Source organism: Tachyglossus aculeatus, chromosome X1, assembly GCF_015852505.1.
Source record: "Tachyglossus aculeatus isolate mTacAcu1 chromosome X1, mTacAcu1.pri, whole genome shotgun sequence".
Taxonomy (NCBI): domain Eukaryota; kingdom Metazoa; phylum Chordata; class Mammalia; order Monotremata; family Tachyglossidae; genus Tachyglossus; species Tachyglossus aculeatus.
Genome location: NC_052101.1, coordinates 293,468 through 310,753, shown reverse-complemented (window position 1 = coordinate 310,753; position 17,286 = coordinate 293,468). Strand labels below are relative to the sequence as shown.

Here is a 17,286-nt window from a genome sequence, read left to right as displayed (position 1 = left end):
AGAGCAGGCCTCTACTACTCTTTCATGTTCATTTGCTGGGATCAGCTTCCTGGGGTGGGTTCCCTCCACTTTGGCTAAAGGGCCAATTAAGTGCATCTAGTTTGGTTGTCAGGGGGCAGGTCTAATTATATTAGGAAGCAGCTCATCCCATTCTGGGAAGATGAGGGGCTACTTCGGTCCTGAAAACTGTCCTGAGACAGAGGGTCTGCAGTGCAGCTCCACGTTGGCCTCCACTCCCAAACTGTTGACCTCCACTCCCTACTCTTGTAATCTTAGTCTCCAAGAACTTTTGATTTCTGTAGATGAAACAGGGGTAATGATTTCTGCTCAGTGCCTTCCCTTTCGTTGAGTTTTCTAGGGATCAGTTAGAAATTTTTGAAGAGCAATCTGGGCATTTGGGCCAGTAGATTTATTGTTATAATAATTGTTTTTAACAGTTTATTTCCATTTTTTTCTGAATTTTTCCTGAGAAACTGGAAGAGAGTAGAGTTTAAGGATAGAAATGCTTAATTTTGGCCGTGTGGTTTTAGGTGATTTACAGGAATTATTCTTGCCTTGTTGCATAAATTTGAGAGGCAAAACTCTCATTTTCTTTCACTTCTGCTACTCCTGCTCCCTCAAATTGTGGTGAGCTTATTATGATGGCTTCCAGACAGTCATTGGTAGATTTTATAACCTCTCCAGTTGAGATTTTTTTGAATAGATCAAAAATATCTCATTGATACAGCTGCCAGAGAAGTAGTGTAAACAGCCAAACCAGATCATTCTTTTTCCTTTTTCCTTAAAGCTTGGGGGTGAAAATTACCCATGTGTTTCTGGCAGTGAGGCCATTTGATCTTGCAATTTATGTTAAACACTTGGGAATTTTGTGGGCATTCCCTTCATCCTCTCTTGACTTAATTCAACTCCAAATTAGCCTTCCCGCCAAAGAAACAGCATTAGCAGCATCTGGGTATGTAGGGCTTAGCTAAGTGTGTGCTTGCACTCTGGATTTTAGAGGTCCATACAGCTTTAGGACAGCCTTCTCTTTTGTACTAAAAATAAAAAGGAACTTAGACTGAGCTGTCTGGGTGTCCTTCCCCACCAAATATCTGCTGCCCATCTGGTTTAAGAAGATGAATGAGTACAGTTTTGACTGACAACAGAACGGAAGGATGAAAACATTTGTGAAGTGTAACATGACTAGAGTGAAACTGTAACAAAATAAGTAAATCAAAAATATGTATTGTGCAGAACACATATTTAATAAGTAATAATAATAATGATGGCATTTGTTAAGTGCTTACTGTGTGCAAAGCACTGTTGTAAGCGCTGGGGTGGATATAAGGTGATCAGATTGTCCCATGTGGGGCTTACAGTCTTAATCCCCATTTTACAGATGAGGGAACTGAGGCACAGAGAAGTTAAGTGACTTGCCCAAAGTCACACAGCTGACAAGCGGCAGAGTCGGTATTAGAATCCATGACCTCTGACACCCAAGCCCGGGCTCTTTCCACTGAGCCACGCTGCTTCTCCCAAGTGCCTGAGAGAGTACAGTAGAAGCAAAACCCATGACACTGTCCTCTTCTGGTTCTCCTCTTATCTCTCTCACTGTCGTTCTCAGTCTCTTTTGTGGACTTCTCCTCTGCCTCCTACCCACTAACTCTGGGAGTCCCTCAAGGCTCAGTTGTGGTTCCCCTTCTATTCTCCATCTACACCCCCTCCCTTGGAGTACTTATTCTCTCCCATGGCTTCAGCTACCGTCTCCAATAACAATAATAATAACTGTGGCATATAAGTGCTTACCATGTGCCAATCATTGTACCAAGTGCTCTACCAAGTACAAGCTAATGGGGTTGGACACAGTTCCCTGTCCCACATAGGATTCACAGTCTTAATTTCCATTTTACAGATGAGGGAACTGGGGCACAGAGAAGTTGAGTGACTTGCCCAAGGTCACACAGCAGACAAATGGGGGAGCTGGGATTAGAACCTAGGTTTTTCTGACTTCCAGGCCTCACTGTTTCTCATTTCTATGTGGAAGGTTCCTGAATCTAGATCTTCAGCCCTGACCTCTCTCCTTCTCTGAGGTCTTGCATTTCCTCCTGTCTTCAGGACATTTCTACTGGGATGTCCTGCCAACACCTCAAATTTAACATGCCCAAAATAGAACTCCCTATCTTCCCACCCAAACCGTGTCCTGTCCCTGCCTTCCCTGTCACTATAGACAGCAAGTCCGTCCTCTCTGTCTCACAAGCCCATAAGCTTGGCATTACCCTCTACTCAGCTCTCTCATTCAACCCAAATATTCAGTCTACCACTGAATCTTGGTTCAATCTTTACAATATCGTTAAAGTCCTCCCTTTCCTCTCCGCCCTAACTGCTACCATGATAATCCTTTAGACTGTAGTTCTCTCTAGACTGAAAGCTTATTGTGGGCAGGGAACATCTCTACCAACTCGGTTATGTACTCTCCCAAGCACTTAGTACATTGCCCTGCACACAGGAAGCACTCAATAAATACAGTTTATTGATTAATCCAAACACTTATCCCATTCTGCCTTGATTACTGCATCAGCTTCCTTGCTGACCTCCGTGCCTCCTGTCTCTCCCCACTCCAGTCATACTTCACTCTGCTGCCCAAATCATTTTTCTACAGAAACAGTCAGTTCATGTTTCCCCACTCCTTAAGAACTCTAAAGGTTGCCCATCCACCTCCACATCAAACAGAAACTCCTTACCGTCAGCTTTAAAGCACTCAATCACCTTTCCGCTCCTACTTTACCTCTCTGATTTCCCACTACAACTCAGCCTGCACACTTCGCTGCTCTAATGCAAACCTACTCACTGTGCCTCAGTCACATCTATCTTGCCACCGACCGCTCACCCAAGTCCTGCCTCTGGCCCGGAATGCCCTTCCTCTTCAAATCCAACAGGCGATCACTGTCCCCACTTTCAAAGGCACATTTCCTTCAGGAGGCCTTCCCTGACTGGGCCCTCATTTCGTCTTCTTCCGTTTCCTTCTGCATCGACCTTGCACTTGGTTTTGCACCCTTCATTCACCCCTCCCTCAGTCCCACAGCACTTCTGTACATATTTGTAATTTATAGTACTATCTTCTCCCCCTGTAGACCACAAGCTTGTTGTGGGCAGGGAATGTGTCTACCAACTCTATTACATTGTACTCTCCGAAGCACTTAGTATATTGCTCTGCACACAGCACTCCGTAAATACGATTGATTGATTGATTGGTCCCTGCCTGCAAGGCGCTTAGAATTGAAGGCAGGAGAGACATGTGGGCAGAAATAATTTACTAATACAGGGACCGAGTACCAAATCTACAGTTGATGCTGATAGTGATGTTAAGTCCATGAGTGTGAGTGTCATTGAGAATTGGAGTGAGGGTGTAGTGGGTGAGAGTGAAACGAAGAGGGAAATAGAGAGTGGCCTGAAATCAGTGGTTAGGAGTTTCTGCTTGTTGCAGAGTGAAATGGAATTTCCTAGGAATGAAGAAATGGTGTAGTAACCCTTTTTTAAAAAGATGATTCAGGCAGAAGTGTGTCACATAGATTTGTTCATCCTACTCTAGACCGCCAGGCTTGAAGATACAAGAAATTTGAAAGTTTCCAATCTCCAGGGAGATACTTTACATTTCAACAGTGCATGCAGATTTTGCTCATGAAGGAGGGTGAAGTCTCTAGTTCTGTTGCCCTGGATTCCTTTTCAATATTCCCCATGGATATGCTTGCTGGCATTGTCACTTCTACTTTTGTTCATTGGGGTTACCTCCTGGCTTGAGCTCATCATCCAGAAGTTATTCAGTTAGCCTGCTGCCTCTCTTCTTTTTGATTTCTTCTCATGCCTGCCCCGGGGAGCCTGAGTTGTAATTAGTCTGATTACCATCCTGGTAAGGTGATTGTGCTTCTGGGCTTTATCATTCATGGCTTTTCTTGCCATCTGATAGCAAAGTAATTCTCAAAGGTGGTGTTGACAAAACTTGTGCAGATCTATACCTTCCACTCTCAATTCTCAAAAGGCTTGAATGACGTGATGGACAGATCCAGTCACTTTGGCCTCTCACCACCATGTTTTCAAAAGGAAATCTCGGTGTGCGTAGCACTTTTCAAAGCCCATACAATATGAAGATGTGTGTTGGAATTCAATCCAGCACGTTGTAGCTTGTCAACATTTCAAATGTTTGCCTTGGAGGAATTCCAAGAGCATGATAACTGTTGAGTTGTTGATGCTGGGAGCAAAGATTGCCAAAAACTTCATTTTTGAATTGTACTCATTAGTTGATCATTTGTTTGGCAGCATTAACTGGTGTGTGCAAACTTCATTACCTATCTATTACATGTCTTTCCCTTATTTCCTAAATGACAAATGTTAGCCATTTAGGATGTAGATGTGTTGAATAATTTAAATTAGTCATTTCCCTAGTGCCACTATCAAGTTCATGCATGTCGGAGAATATCCTCTTTACATTCATGTGCCTGAAAAATGTAATGCTAAATCACGATCACATTTACCAGTTCTACTAATTTTGTATTGTAGTCTTTGAACGTAATACACTGAATTTTTAAACCCTACATTTTAATTTATTTTCCACTTGTTCAACTGCAGCAAAGACTGCCATGAGGATATGAAATGAGTGTTAACTGAAGAGGATGCTGATGATGGATGTTCTAGACTGTGAGCCCACAGTTGGGTAGGGACCGTCTCTATATGTTGCCAACTTGTACTTCCCAAGTGCTTAGTACAGTGCTCTGCACACAGTAAGCACTCAATAAATACGATTGAATGAATGAATGTAATGAGGTTTATGGAGATGCAGAATAAAGATAGAGAAAGAGACGTGTCAGGGCCTGGCTCTTGGTTTTCTTTTGTTTTTTCTCTCCATCAGATTTTGTAGTTTTGTAGCTCCTTGTTTGGTGCAAGTTAAACTTCCAACCAAGGCATCCATTGGCTTGAGGTTTTACAAGGGGTCTCTGTGGTGCTCAGCAAATTGCATGGCAGATTTTTCCCCTCTGCCTTGTTTGAGCTTTTTGACAAGTTGGCTGCTAGCTATGCTCTCTAATTCCTCCTGCACAGTACAGAGTTGTCTTTGGTACGCACCCCTCTTCCTTAGCTAATTTACCTTACCCTGGTGCCACAAACAGGTTGGTGGGGAGTCAAGAATTGGGATCAGTGGTCTCTTTTAATTTTGGGTTGGTTTTTTGCGGGGGGAGGGGTTGCTGCAGGGGGGTGGAGAGAGGTTATATGGTATTTGATAAGCACTTACTATGTGCCAGGCACTGTGCACTGTGCTAAATGCCAGAGTAAATACAGCCTAATCAGGTTAGACAAAGGCCGTTTCCCACATGGTGCTCCCTGTCTGCCTGTCTACCTGTTTTGTTTTGTTGTCTTGTCTCCCCATTCTATAATAATGATGGCATTTATTAAGCGCTTACTATGTGCAAAGCACTGTTCTAAGCGCTGGGTAGTAACAAGGTGATCAGGTTGTCCCATGGGGGGCTCACAGTCTTAGTCCCCATTTTACAGATGAGGAAACTCAGGCCCAGAGAAGTTAAGTGACTTGCCCAAAGTCACACAGCTGACAATCGGCGGAGTCGGGATTTGAACCCATGACCTCTGACTCCAAAGCCCATGCTCTTTCCACTGAGCCATGCTGCTTCTCCTAAGATGATCAGGTTGTCCCACATGGGGCTCACAGTCTTAGTCCCCATTTTACAGATGAGGTAACTGAGGCACAGAGAAGTGAAGTGACTTGCCCAAAGTCACACAGCTAAGTGGCAGAGTCAGGATTTGAACCCATGACGTCTGACTCCAAAGCCCGTGCTATTTCCACTGAGCCACACTGCTTCTCATTCTAGACTGTGAGCCTGTTGTTGGGTAGGGACCGTCTCTATATGATGCCGACTTGTACTTCCCAAGCGCTTAGTACAGTGCTCTGCACACAGTAAGCGCTCAATAAATATGATTGAATGGATGTATAAATGCGATTGAATGAGTGAATGAATGAATCTTCCTCCCCATTTTACAGATGAGTCCCAGAGAAGTGAAGTGACTTGTCCAAGATCACACAGCAGACAAGTGACGACCAGAATCAGAACCCATGTTCTTAATAATAATAATTGTGATATTTGTTAAATGCTTATTTTGTGCCAGGCACTGTACTAAGTACTAAGCACTGCAGTGGATACAAGCAAATCGGGTTGGACACAGCCCCTGTCCCACATGGAGCCCATAGTCTGAATCTCCATAGTCTGGCAAAAGAATCATCAAACAAGACAGGAAGCGTCCTTCTTGGTTTGCAAAGAATTAATGCCGCTGATGCCATCATAGTAATATAAAAATCCATCCCCCACCTGAGAGGAAAGCTTCCCCTCGGATTTTTGGATTTTTTTTTTTCAAGCTTCATTAAGGGGAGGGAACTTCCCTGTCAGAAATCCATTCGCGGTCATCCTTTGTCCATTAATTCTGTTCTTGTGGGGTGACAGTTGAACACTATCGACACCGTGTATTTGGAGTCTGTTTCGGATATTAAATCCTAAATACTGATTGAGTGTGAGGATAAAGTCAGGAAATCTGGGGGCATGAGGGAATGTCAAACATGTTCAGAATGAAATTTTCCAGCTAAAAGGAGAATTGGCTGATTTCCGTGGCAAGTTTTATATTAAAACACTTAGAACAGAGGTAGTGACGGTGCAGGATCTTCAAAATAAATACAAATTTTGTATTTTCTTCTCTTTTAGACTGTGAGCCCACTGTTGGGTAGGGACTGTCTCTATATGTTGCCAATTTGTACTTCCCAAGCGCTTAGTACAGTGCTCTGCACATAGTAAGCGCTCAATAAATACGATTGATGATGATGATGATGATGATCTCCATTTTACAGGTGATGTAACGGGCACAGAGAAGTGAAGTGACTTGCCCAAGGTTACTCAGCAGGCAAGTGGCAGAGGCTAATGCTCTGCCCACTAAACCACACTCCTTTATTTGCCTGGATAGATGTCAGAATAACAATTTTTTCTTCAACTTTTTTCTAGAGTTTTAAGTATTTCTTCTGTCTAATCTTTGTCTTAAAATCTTTATGTTGGAATACTGCAACTTCACAGCAGTAGATAAGTTTTAATGGAATACTTCAGGATTTGGATCTCCCAAAATGAAAGTTCAAATTTGCTTAACTTTATTATTAATATGATTTGGATTGTAATTGAACACTTGATCATTCAAAGTCCAAATGTCCATTTCAACTTTTTTTAAAGAAATTCTGATGACCCGTGTGTTTAATCAGGTTTTTGTGTTTGCTGTCTGTAATTCTGTGTATATAAATTGTCTGTGGTCAAATGATCTTTCTAGATTGGGAGTAGAACTGGGTCCCGTGTTAAATTCTTCCAAATGTAGCATAGGATTAAAAATGTTTAGTAAGTAATTCAGTAACTTCTTTTAACAGATTCAGAACATGAACAACATAATCACTTTTCCTTTGGACAGTCTGCTGAAGGGAGACCTGAAAGGTGTAAAAGGGGTATGAGCTTTAATTTTTATCTTTCATTAATTTTGTTCTTCATGATTTCTCTTTTAGGAATAGGCAAAGTATTCATTGTATTTTTAATTGGGGAAAGATCACTGACTGTCTTTTAGCTATTCCGTAATATCAGCAGTAAGCAATCACTTCAGCCACTTTTAGCTTCAGAATGACAACTAAAAATTGGAAATGAAAGTAGGGAAACATTTTAGGAGAGATATGGGATGTTAAAATAAAATAATAATTTACTTAGGTGCTCTTCGACTGACTGCATTGACGGATGCTTCAGTAACGTGCCCATGCCTATACTGAGGCCCTCTCAAAAATCCTGTGGGATATTATTAAGAATCCCAGACTGGTATATTATTTGGGTAGTTTCAGGGTGTGCCATGTTTAAAATAATAACCACTGCATCTGAAACTGAAACTACCCAAATAATATACCAGTCTGGGATCTTAATAATATCCCACAGGATTTTTGAGAGGGCCTCAGTATAGGCATGGGCACATTGGCACCCCATTGGCATAGCCCTCTCTTGTAGCAGGGTAGCCCCTCCAGGCAAGTAGTTTCTGTTTTTCACCAGAAAATGACTCAAGTGGAATTGCCTCTTGATTTCGAGCCTATTTGTTCTTCAGCCTCTTATGCCAAATATGTCTCCTGCTACCTACCTCTCTGCCTGGGAAAGCTCTGCTCCCAGAAGAGATAAGGGAGAATTTTGAGAAAATCAAACTCTGTATTAAAAAGCCACCTGTATCTTTTTCTGGATTTATGATATGTATGCCCGTCTGTTACAGTCCTCAGAAGCAAGAATAAGATTTGTCACACTATAGAACATTTCATATGGTCTCCTTTAAGATGATGAATTGGCTAATCATTAGTTATGTTTAATATTTAATATTTAATATTGGCTTCAGAGCTCTCCATCACCTTGCCCCCTCCTACCTCACCTCCCTTCTCGCTTTCTACAGCCCAGCCCACACACTCCGCTCCTCTGCCGCTAACCTCCTCACTGGGCCTCCTTCTCACCTATCTCGCTGTTGACCCCTGGCCCACGTCCTACCTCTGGCCTGGAATACCCTCCCTCCTCACTTCTGCAAAACTAACTCTCTTCCCCTCAAAGCCCTACTGAGAGGTCACCTCCTCCAGGAGGCTTTACCAGACTGAGCCCCTTTTTTCCTCTGCTCCTCCTCCCCTCCCCATCACCCCTACTTCCTCCCTCTGCTCTACCCCTTTCCCTGCCCCACAGCACTTGTTTACATTTGTACATATTATTCTATTTATTTTATTAATGATGTGTATATTATCTATAATTCTGTTTATCTACTTTGATGCTATTGATGCCTACTTGTTTTGTTTTGATGTCTGTCTCCCCCTTCTAGACTGTGAGCCCGTTGTTAGGTAGGGATTGTCTCTATCTGTTGCCCAACTGTACTTTCCAAGCGCTCAGTACAGTGCTCTGCACACAGTAAGCACTCATTAAATACGATTGAATGAATGAATGAATTTCCTTCTTTTTTTATATAGGATCTGAAAAAGCCCTTTGACAAAGCGTGGAAGGACTATGAGACAAAAGTGTAAGTGTTTCCCTTCTTAAATTCAGCACACATACTGAATGCAAACACTGAAACTGAATTTTTTTAAAGGATAGAGATCAGGGATTGATCTAGGGAAAACTTTGTCTAGAACCTACTCTTTTGTTTTCCATCCAGTTTGTAGTGATGCTAGATGCTTCAGTATTGTACTACATATTTGTTAGAGATGCCTCTCAAGTAGATTTTTCTGTGACAGTTTCTCTTTCTGATGCCATGATATTTTTTATTGGCTAAAGTCAGGTTTTTAGTGCTTTATTGCCCTGAGGCTTTGAGTGGTTTATGAAAATCTTTCAGTTTGTCAACAAGCCAGCTGAGACTCTGCTGTCTTGCATATTTGGTCTCTCGGCTCTCCTTAGGAGTAGAAGTAACCCACTAGAATGTCTATCCATTTTTGCCACTTTTGACAAAAATATACTATTTGTCTGAGAAAGGAGTATTAGAATGGCTGAGTGATTGATTCTTATTGGACAGGTAATCAATCTTATTTATTGAGAGCTTACTCTGTGCAGAGCACTGTACCAAGCGTTTGGGAGAGCACGGTGTAATACAGTTGGTAAACACATTCCCTGCCCACTACAAGCTTCAGTCTACAGGTACTAATAATGATGATGATGATGATGTGTTAAGCGTTTACTATGTGTCAAGCACTGTTCTAAGTGCTGGCAGAGATAGAAGCTAATCAGACTGGACACAGTTCCTGTCCTACATTCATTCATTCATTCAATCATATTTATTGAGCGCTTACTGTGTGCAGAGCACTGTACTAAGCACTTGGGAAGTACAAGTTGGGGGCTCACAGCACTAATCCCCATTTTACAGATGAGGTAACTGAGGCACAGAGAAGTCGACTTGCCCAAGGTCACCCAGCTGATAAGTGGTGGAGCCTGGATTAGAACCCAGGTCCTTCTGACACCCAGGCCTGTTCTCTATCCACTAGGCCATGCAGCTTCCCAGTTCTAATACCAGCCCTGCCATCTGTAAAAGGGAGTCTAGCTGACAGATTTTTTGAAGAGTGATTGTAAAGAATTTAAAGTATAGGAAGCCATTATAAGTGTTTTCTATCAACATCCTTTTTGCTCCTGTAGTCTGTGTTGTTGAGGGTCAGGGAAGAGAGGGAGAGTGTCACAGATATATAACTATAAATAGTAGGGTTTAAATGGGGTTCTTCATTGGTCTGAGCCCCAGTATTTTTCTAAGGACTGTGTTCTTCTCTGTGAAAGGGTGTAAGATTCCCCTTACTTGTGCTAATAGAAGGGAGTAGGTTCATAGATGACTGGGAGAAGTGAATAACCACTCTGTTAGGAGTGCTTAGTACACTACTTTGCATACAGTAAGCACTCCAGAAGTTCCAATGATTGCTTACTCCTTAGGCCCAGTCGACTGACCGTGGCACAATGTTGGGCAGGAGCTGCTTAGGGAATCAGGCTATCTCTGCCACCAGGAGGTTTGTTGATAAAATTATAATAATTGTGGTATTTGTTAAGCACTTACTATGTGCCAAGGACTGTGCTATGCGCTGGACTAGATGTAAGATAATCGGGTCAAATCCACAGTCTAAGGGTGATGGAGAACAGGTATTTAATACCTGTTTTTCAAGAGGAAACTGTGGCACAGAGATGTTGTGACCCAGTGACGGTCACACAGACAGCAGGCAAGTGGCAGAGCTAGGAAGCTTGGGTTCTAATCCTCCTGACTCCCAGTCCTGGGCTCTTTCTACTAGGCCACACTGCTTCTCATTATGTCTGCATAACATGACAATACACATTCAGTGTACCGTTTTTATATTACCTTGTTTGGGGGATGAACCAGAGCTGCAGAGGTGCATTTAGGAGCTCCATTATCCTGCTTCATTGAAAAATACAGCCACCATCTCCCTCCCTCCCCCATCAATCAATCAATCAATCAATCGTATTTATTGAGCACTTACTATGTGCAGAGCACTGTACTAAGCGCTTGGGAAGTACAAATTGGCAACACATAGAGACAGTCCGTACCCAACAGTGGGCTCACAGTCTAAAAGGGGGAGACAGAGAACAGAACCAAACATACCAACAAAATAAAATAAATAGGATAGAAATGTACAAGTAAAATAAATAAATAAATAAATAAATAGAGTAATAAATATGTACAACCATCAGCCTCAGTCTTTTGTTAGACAGTGTAGCTGCTTAAGGTTTCTTCGGACAGACCATGGAGCAGCAATACTCTTGTTCAAAGTGTTCTTCAAAGTACTTGCAAATAACCTAGCGGCAGCGATAATCTAGTGGCAACAGTGTAGCAGCAGAGTTGCAGTTTAACCCTCAGTAATACCGAAGCGTTCAGAGCTGCAATTTATCCCTCATTGTCAGAACAGATAAAAGTATCTTTCTCCAGTGCCCGTCTTGGTTCTCCTTTGGAACTCAGACTGGCCTGTCCATACTCGGTACATCATAAAGCAGCGCAAAGACCTATTTTCCATGAAATTCATGTTAAATTATAATGAACTCAGACTGGCCTGTCCATACTCGGTACATCATAAAGCAGCGCAAAGACCTATTTTCCATGAAATTCATGTTAAATTATAATTCAGCAGACTTTCAGTACATCTGTCTGATCAGAGCACCCATTCTTATGAATTTTTTTTAAATAAACCAATTCTTTGTACCTTTTTTAAGGTTTTTATTAAGCGCTTACTATATGCCAGGCACTGTACTAAGTGCTAGGGTAAATACAAGCTCATCAGGTTGGACCTGGTCCATAGCCAACCTGGGGCTCACAGTTTTAATTCCCGTTTTCCAGATAAGGTCACCGAGGCACAGAGAAGTTAAGTGACGTGCCCAAGGTCACACAACAGACAAGTAGCAGAGCTGGGGTTAGAACACAGGGCCTTCTGGCTCCCAGGCCTGTGCTCTGTCCACTAGGCTACTCTGGTTCTTTCAAACTAATATCACAATTATTATTATTATTCCATCTCACCTGAACATACACTCACCCTTAGGGAGGCAGCTACACTTACTTAGAGGGGAAACACACTACAATAATTATCCTTGGAGTTCTGAATTAGATTTCAGGGTCCCCCAAGAGTAAATGATAATTTATCAGTGTCTCCTGACCCTGTCCTGGGGCAACTGTTTTTCAAGCTGAAGCAGAATCATGGAGAGGGATGGGGCGTGAAACGTCCATTTGGTGTAAGAAGGAAATATGAAAATTCAGATAATAATAATAATGATGATGATGATGGTATTTGTTAAGTGCTTACTATGTGCTGAACACTGTTCTAAGCACTGGGATAGATAGAGGGCTATCAGGTTGTCTCATGTGGGGCTCACAGTCTTAATCCCCATTTTATAGATGAGGTAACTGAGGCACAGAGATGTTAGGTAACTTGCCCAAAGTCACACAGCTGACAAGTGGAGGAGTAGTAAGCGCTCAATAAATACGATTGATTGATTGATTGATTGATTGGAGGAGCTGGGATTAGAACCCACGACCTCTGACTCCCAAGCCCGTGCTCTTTCCACTAAGCCATGTTGCAGTTCTGTGGAAAGTTTTGTGGCCTAATGCTTTAAATTCAACACTTATTGTAAAAAGCAGCAGAGATGAGACAATCAGAGGCAAGACCTTTGCAGTGCTTGTGCCCAGAGAGAGACTGAATGGAAAAAGATTTACAATCGGAGACAGGGAGAATGGGGAGGGTTAACAAAAGGCAAAACAGAGAGGAGGAAGTGGGTGGGGGGAAAAATTCCTATTGGAGTTCTTAAACTTGTCAGCGCTTAACTTCCTCTAGCCAGAAGGGAGGGAGGGAAAAGGAGAGGGAGAGGATTAAGAGAGAGAAAGAGGGTGGGAGAAGGAATTGCCGTACTCATCCCCAAACCTGGTGTGTTTCTACACCTCTCACTTTTCCTATGTCCATTTCCCTGGGGGCCCCACCCCAAGTCCATCCTCACACTTGGAAGGAAAACCTGACACATTTAATGTAGACTGGAAGCTTGATTTGTTGCTGTTGTTTTTCACACAGAACAAAAATAGAAAAGGAGAAAAAAGAACACGCCAAGCTCCATGGGATGATTCGGACTGAAATAAGTGGGGCTGAGATTGCTGAAGAAATGGAGAAGGAAAGAAGATTCTTCCAGCTTCAGATGTGTGAGGTAACACGCTGCGAGCTACCAGATTCTAACTCCGAAAGTGCCCAGGGAGAAAGTCAAATCTGTTGTCATATCTATTACCGCTTTGGTGGTAAAATTACATTTTTCAAAAGGAATATTCATTGTTCAAGGGGGTGTGTTCAGAGAAAATACCAAGTTCATTTATTAGATTCAATTTCTCTGAAAGAAATGTGTCCCATTAATTTTTTCAAGGGAACTTCAATAGTCTGCAGTTTGTGACTAGATGGTCAGGAGAGGAATTGAGGAAAACAAGAAGTAACGTTCTCTTTGCTTTTGGTTTAAGCATGAGACAGTGGTAGTTTTTAATATGCATTTGCCCTTGTGTAATACACCCAAGGTCAGAAAGGCACAACTGCTCTTCCCGAGGTTCTTAGCTGTGCACATGCATCATTTATCATCCACAGTCCTTCCACTGCCTGACCTGGCCTTAGGGGAGCCCTACCAAAGCATCTTTCTTCTGCAGACTTTGAGACAAAACCAGAGAAATTTAAACCCATCATGTCTTTTGCTATTGGCTTTTTTCTTTTTATAACATAAGGCAATTCAATGTAGATTTGTATATCTGTTCTCATTTTTCCCTCTTTGCTAATTGTGATTTAAAAATGGACTCCTTTTTTAAGACAGCATATTTTCTATTTAAATTAATTGCTACATTGCTCATTACTAAGTATATGCATTACCTGTGTACATGCAGAGACCTGCAAATACTCTCTACTCTTCATCAGTGCTTTGTGGAAAATCAAAGCAGACAAGCCAGGCTACTGCCTTAATTTTACATGCAATTAGCAAACCCAGCAGTGTGAAGAAAAGAGGTGTTGAGAGAAAAGTCAAATAAACAAACACAAACAGATAAAGCAAGCAAAGGCCTAGAGCATCTGACACTGACTTGTTTTTTTTTTTTCTAAAAGTGTACTAAGCCAGGGCACATGAGGATGTAGCCATAATGTATTACTCCAAAACACGGATGTGTCGGGAATGACTGTACTATGGGGTACATTTTCTCATAGACTTATGTGCTAAAAATTAGCATCCATTCCAAAACCTCTGGAAAAATAATATGAAATTCCTTTGCACACAATATTCTGTAATATTAGCCATCATTAAACCATCATTTATTCTCCATTAAAGTAATAAAACGTGCAACATCACAGAATTAACTAAATCAGGAGTCGTAATAGAATTATTAGACTTTGCAGGGAGCAGCAGAAGCTTCCACTGCCGACTGTGGTAGTGGTTTTTCCACTTCAATAAAAAATGTGACCAATTTAAAATGAACAGCCGCCTTCTTCTTTTCTTCATAAAGTACCTTGCAGCAGGCTAAGCGCGTGGCTTAGTGGAAAGAGCATGGGCTTGGGAGTCAGAGGACATGAGTTCTAATCCTGGCTCCGCCACTTGTCTGTTGTGTGACCTTGGGCAAGCCACCTAATTTCTCTATGCCTCAGTTACCTCATCTGTAAAATGGGGATTAAGACTGTAAGCCCCACATGGAACAACCTGATTACCTTGTATCTACCCCAGTGCTTAGAACAGTGCTTGGCACATAAAAAACACTTACTAAATATCATAATTATTAATTATTATTATTATTAAACATCTCTGCACACCTTTGAACTCACAGTACCTGGCACCCGAGGGCCGCCCGCCCCACACTATTACTTCTACTACTCACGGGGTTTTCTTTAACAGTCGTTTATGAAAATTCTTATGCTGTCTTGAAAATTGATGCAAAGCTTCTTTGTCCAAAAATCTTAGCTAGCGGTGGAACTGAGGGTCTCACCATAGCATCCATATCATCTCCGTCTCAGCTGCTGGGAAGTGGGGGCTTTTCCGCTTCATCTGAAAGCAGCACAGAACAGGCAAGAGAGAGAGGGTTGTGTAGATTTGCCAAAGTTTCCTTCCCTTTCCGTCTGCCCCATCTGAGCTGCCTCCCTCTCATGGGACCCCAGCTAAAGTGGGGGTTGGGGGAGCTTCAAGGCTGTGTTGGAAGAGGGGTGGAGGAGGAAGGATGGAGGGAGAAAGGTGCACAGAGAGAGTTGAATTTCCTTTGGTGCTTGGGCGTGATGATGGGTGGGGCTTTTGATCCTGAGGTACATCAGCAGGTAGGCACATATCTGGAGTTTATGTAATACATTTGTTTGGTTCCAAGAGTACACCTGCTCCTTGGTCACCCCCCAGAAGTGGGATGGGTGGGGGTGGAGAGGGAGGGAGAGAGAGAGAGAGAGAGAGAGAGAGAGAGAGAGAGAGAGAGAGAGAGTGTGTGTGTGTGTGTGTGCGCGCGCGCACATTATGTAGACAGGGAATGTGCCTGCTAATTGTGTTGTACTCTCCTAAATGCTTAGTACAGTGCTCTGCTTATAGTAAGCACTCAATAAATCCCTCACATCCAATCCGTCACCAAAACCTGCCGGTCCCACCTCCCGCAACATCGCCAAGATCCGCCCTTTCATCTCCATCCGAACTGCTACCTTGCTGGTTCAGTCTCTCATCCTATCCCGACTGGATTACTACATCAGCTTCCTCTCTGATCACCCATCCTCCTGTCTCTCCCCACTACAGTCTATACTTCACACTTCTGCCCGGCTCATCTTTGTGCAGAAACGCTCTGGACATGTTACTCCCCTCCTCAAAAATCTCCAGTGGCTACCAGTCAACCTACGCATCAAGCAAAAACTCCTCACTCTCGGCTTCAAAGCTGTCCATCCCCTCACCCCCTCCTACCTCACCTCCCTTCCCTCCTTCTCCAGCCCAGCCCGCACCCTCCGCTGCTCTGTCGCTAACCTCCTCACTGTATTTCATTCTCGCCTGTCCCACCGTCGACCCCCAGCCCACGTCCTCCCCCTGGCGTGGAATGCCCTCCCTCCCCACATCCGCCAAGCTATCTCTCTTCCTCCCTTCAAAGCCCTACTAAGAACTCCGCTCCTCCAGGAGGCCTTCCCAGACTGAGACCACTTTTTCCCCTCCTATTCCCCCTCCCCCCCACCCTACCTCCTTCCCCTCCCCACATCACCTATATATATGTTTGTACATATTTATTGCTCTATTTTACTTGTACATATTTACTGTTCTATTTATTTTGCTAATGATATGCATCTAGCTTTATTTCTATTTATTCTGATGACTTGACACCTGTGCACATGTTTTCTTTTGTTGTCCGTCTCCCCCTTCTAGACTGTGAGCCCGTTGTTGGGTAGGACCATCTCTATATGTTACCAACTTGTACTTTCCAAGCGCTTAGTACAGTGCTCTGCATACAGTAAGCGCTCAATAAATATGATTGAACGAATGAATGAATATGATTGATTGACATCCATGCCTAGATATATGGTACATAATAGAATCTCTCATCGTGAACTATCAGTCGTGAAGATATCCAGAACCTGTTTGAAGGAATTGATTACAGTGCTAATGGTGTGCACAGTGCTGCCTGCTTTCACTCCTCACTGCCAGCTCACAGCCTAATTTGAACGGTTACTCATAGTGTTCCTTAGCTGATCTGTGGAGAGCCCTGCCCTGAGACCCTCTCCAGAGGTGGCCAGAGGACAGGTGGAAGACTGCCCATGGGGCTGTTCCTCAGAGGCCACATTCATCGCACAATTAATATGGGATTGGGGTGCAGGTCCCGGCAGGTGACAGCTTTTCTGGGCTTGTTGTTTCTATTCTGAAAATGAAAAAGTTAACACAGCTGGAGAAGAGACAGGCACTTGAGACTGGTTCGCTTATTTTTATTGTAATCAATTGCTTTGCACAGGTTCAGTCCCAAAGTCTTCTTGAGAACCTAGACTTATCCATCATTTTCAGTGGGAGACCACTTTTCACTGTCACCATCATCTTCACTCTCCCAAAGTGCCTGGTGCAGTGTACTGTTCATTCATTGAGAAGCAGCGTGGCTCAGTGGAAAGAGCCCAGGTTTTCATGGGTCATGGGTTCTCATCCTGGCTCCACCACTTGTCAGCTGTGTGACTTTGGGCCAGTCACTTAACTTCTCTGTGCCTCAGTTACCTCATCTGTCAAATGGGGATTAAGACTGTAAGCCCCATGT

At 43.0% G+C, this 17,286-nt stretch overlaps 1 protein-coding gene across 7 annotated transcripts in view; it reads left to right on the top strand.

Annotated features, from left to right (window-relative positions):
• ASAP2 (ArfGAP with SH3 domain, ankyrin repeat and PH domain 2) overlaps positions 1-17,286 on the top strand; it is a 176,167-nt gene that overhangs the window by 70,580 nt on the left and 88,301 nt on the right. For all 7 annotated transcript variants that reach the window (XM_038772085.1, XM_038772083.1, XM_038772082.1 and 4 more), the window contains exons 4-6: positions 7,436-7,510; positions 9,035-9,084; positions 13,100-13,229. In XM_038772085.1, coding sequence (XP_038628013.1) covers positions 7,436-7,510; positions 9,035-9,084; positions 13,100-13,229 — 255 coding nt within the window. The remainder of the gene's footprint in view (positions 1-7,435; positions 7,511-9,034; positions 9,085-13,099; positions 13,230-17,286) is intronic.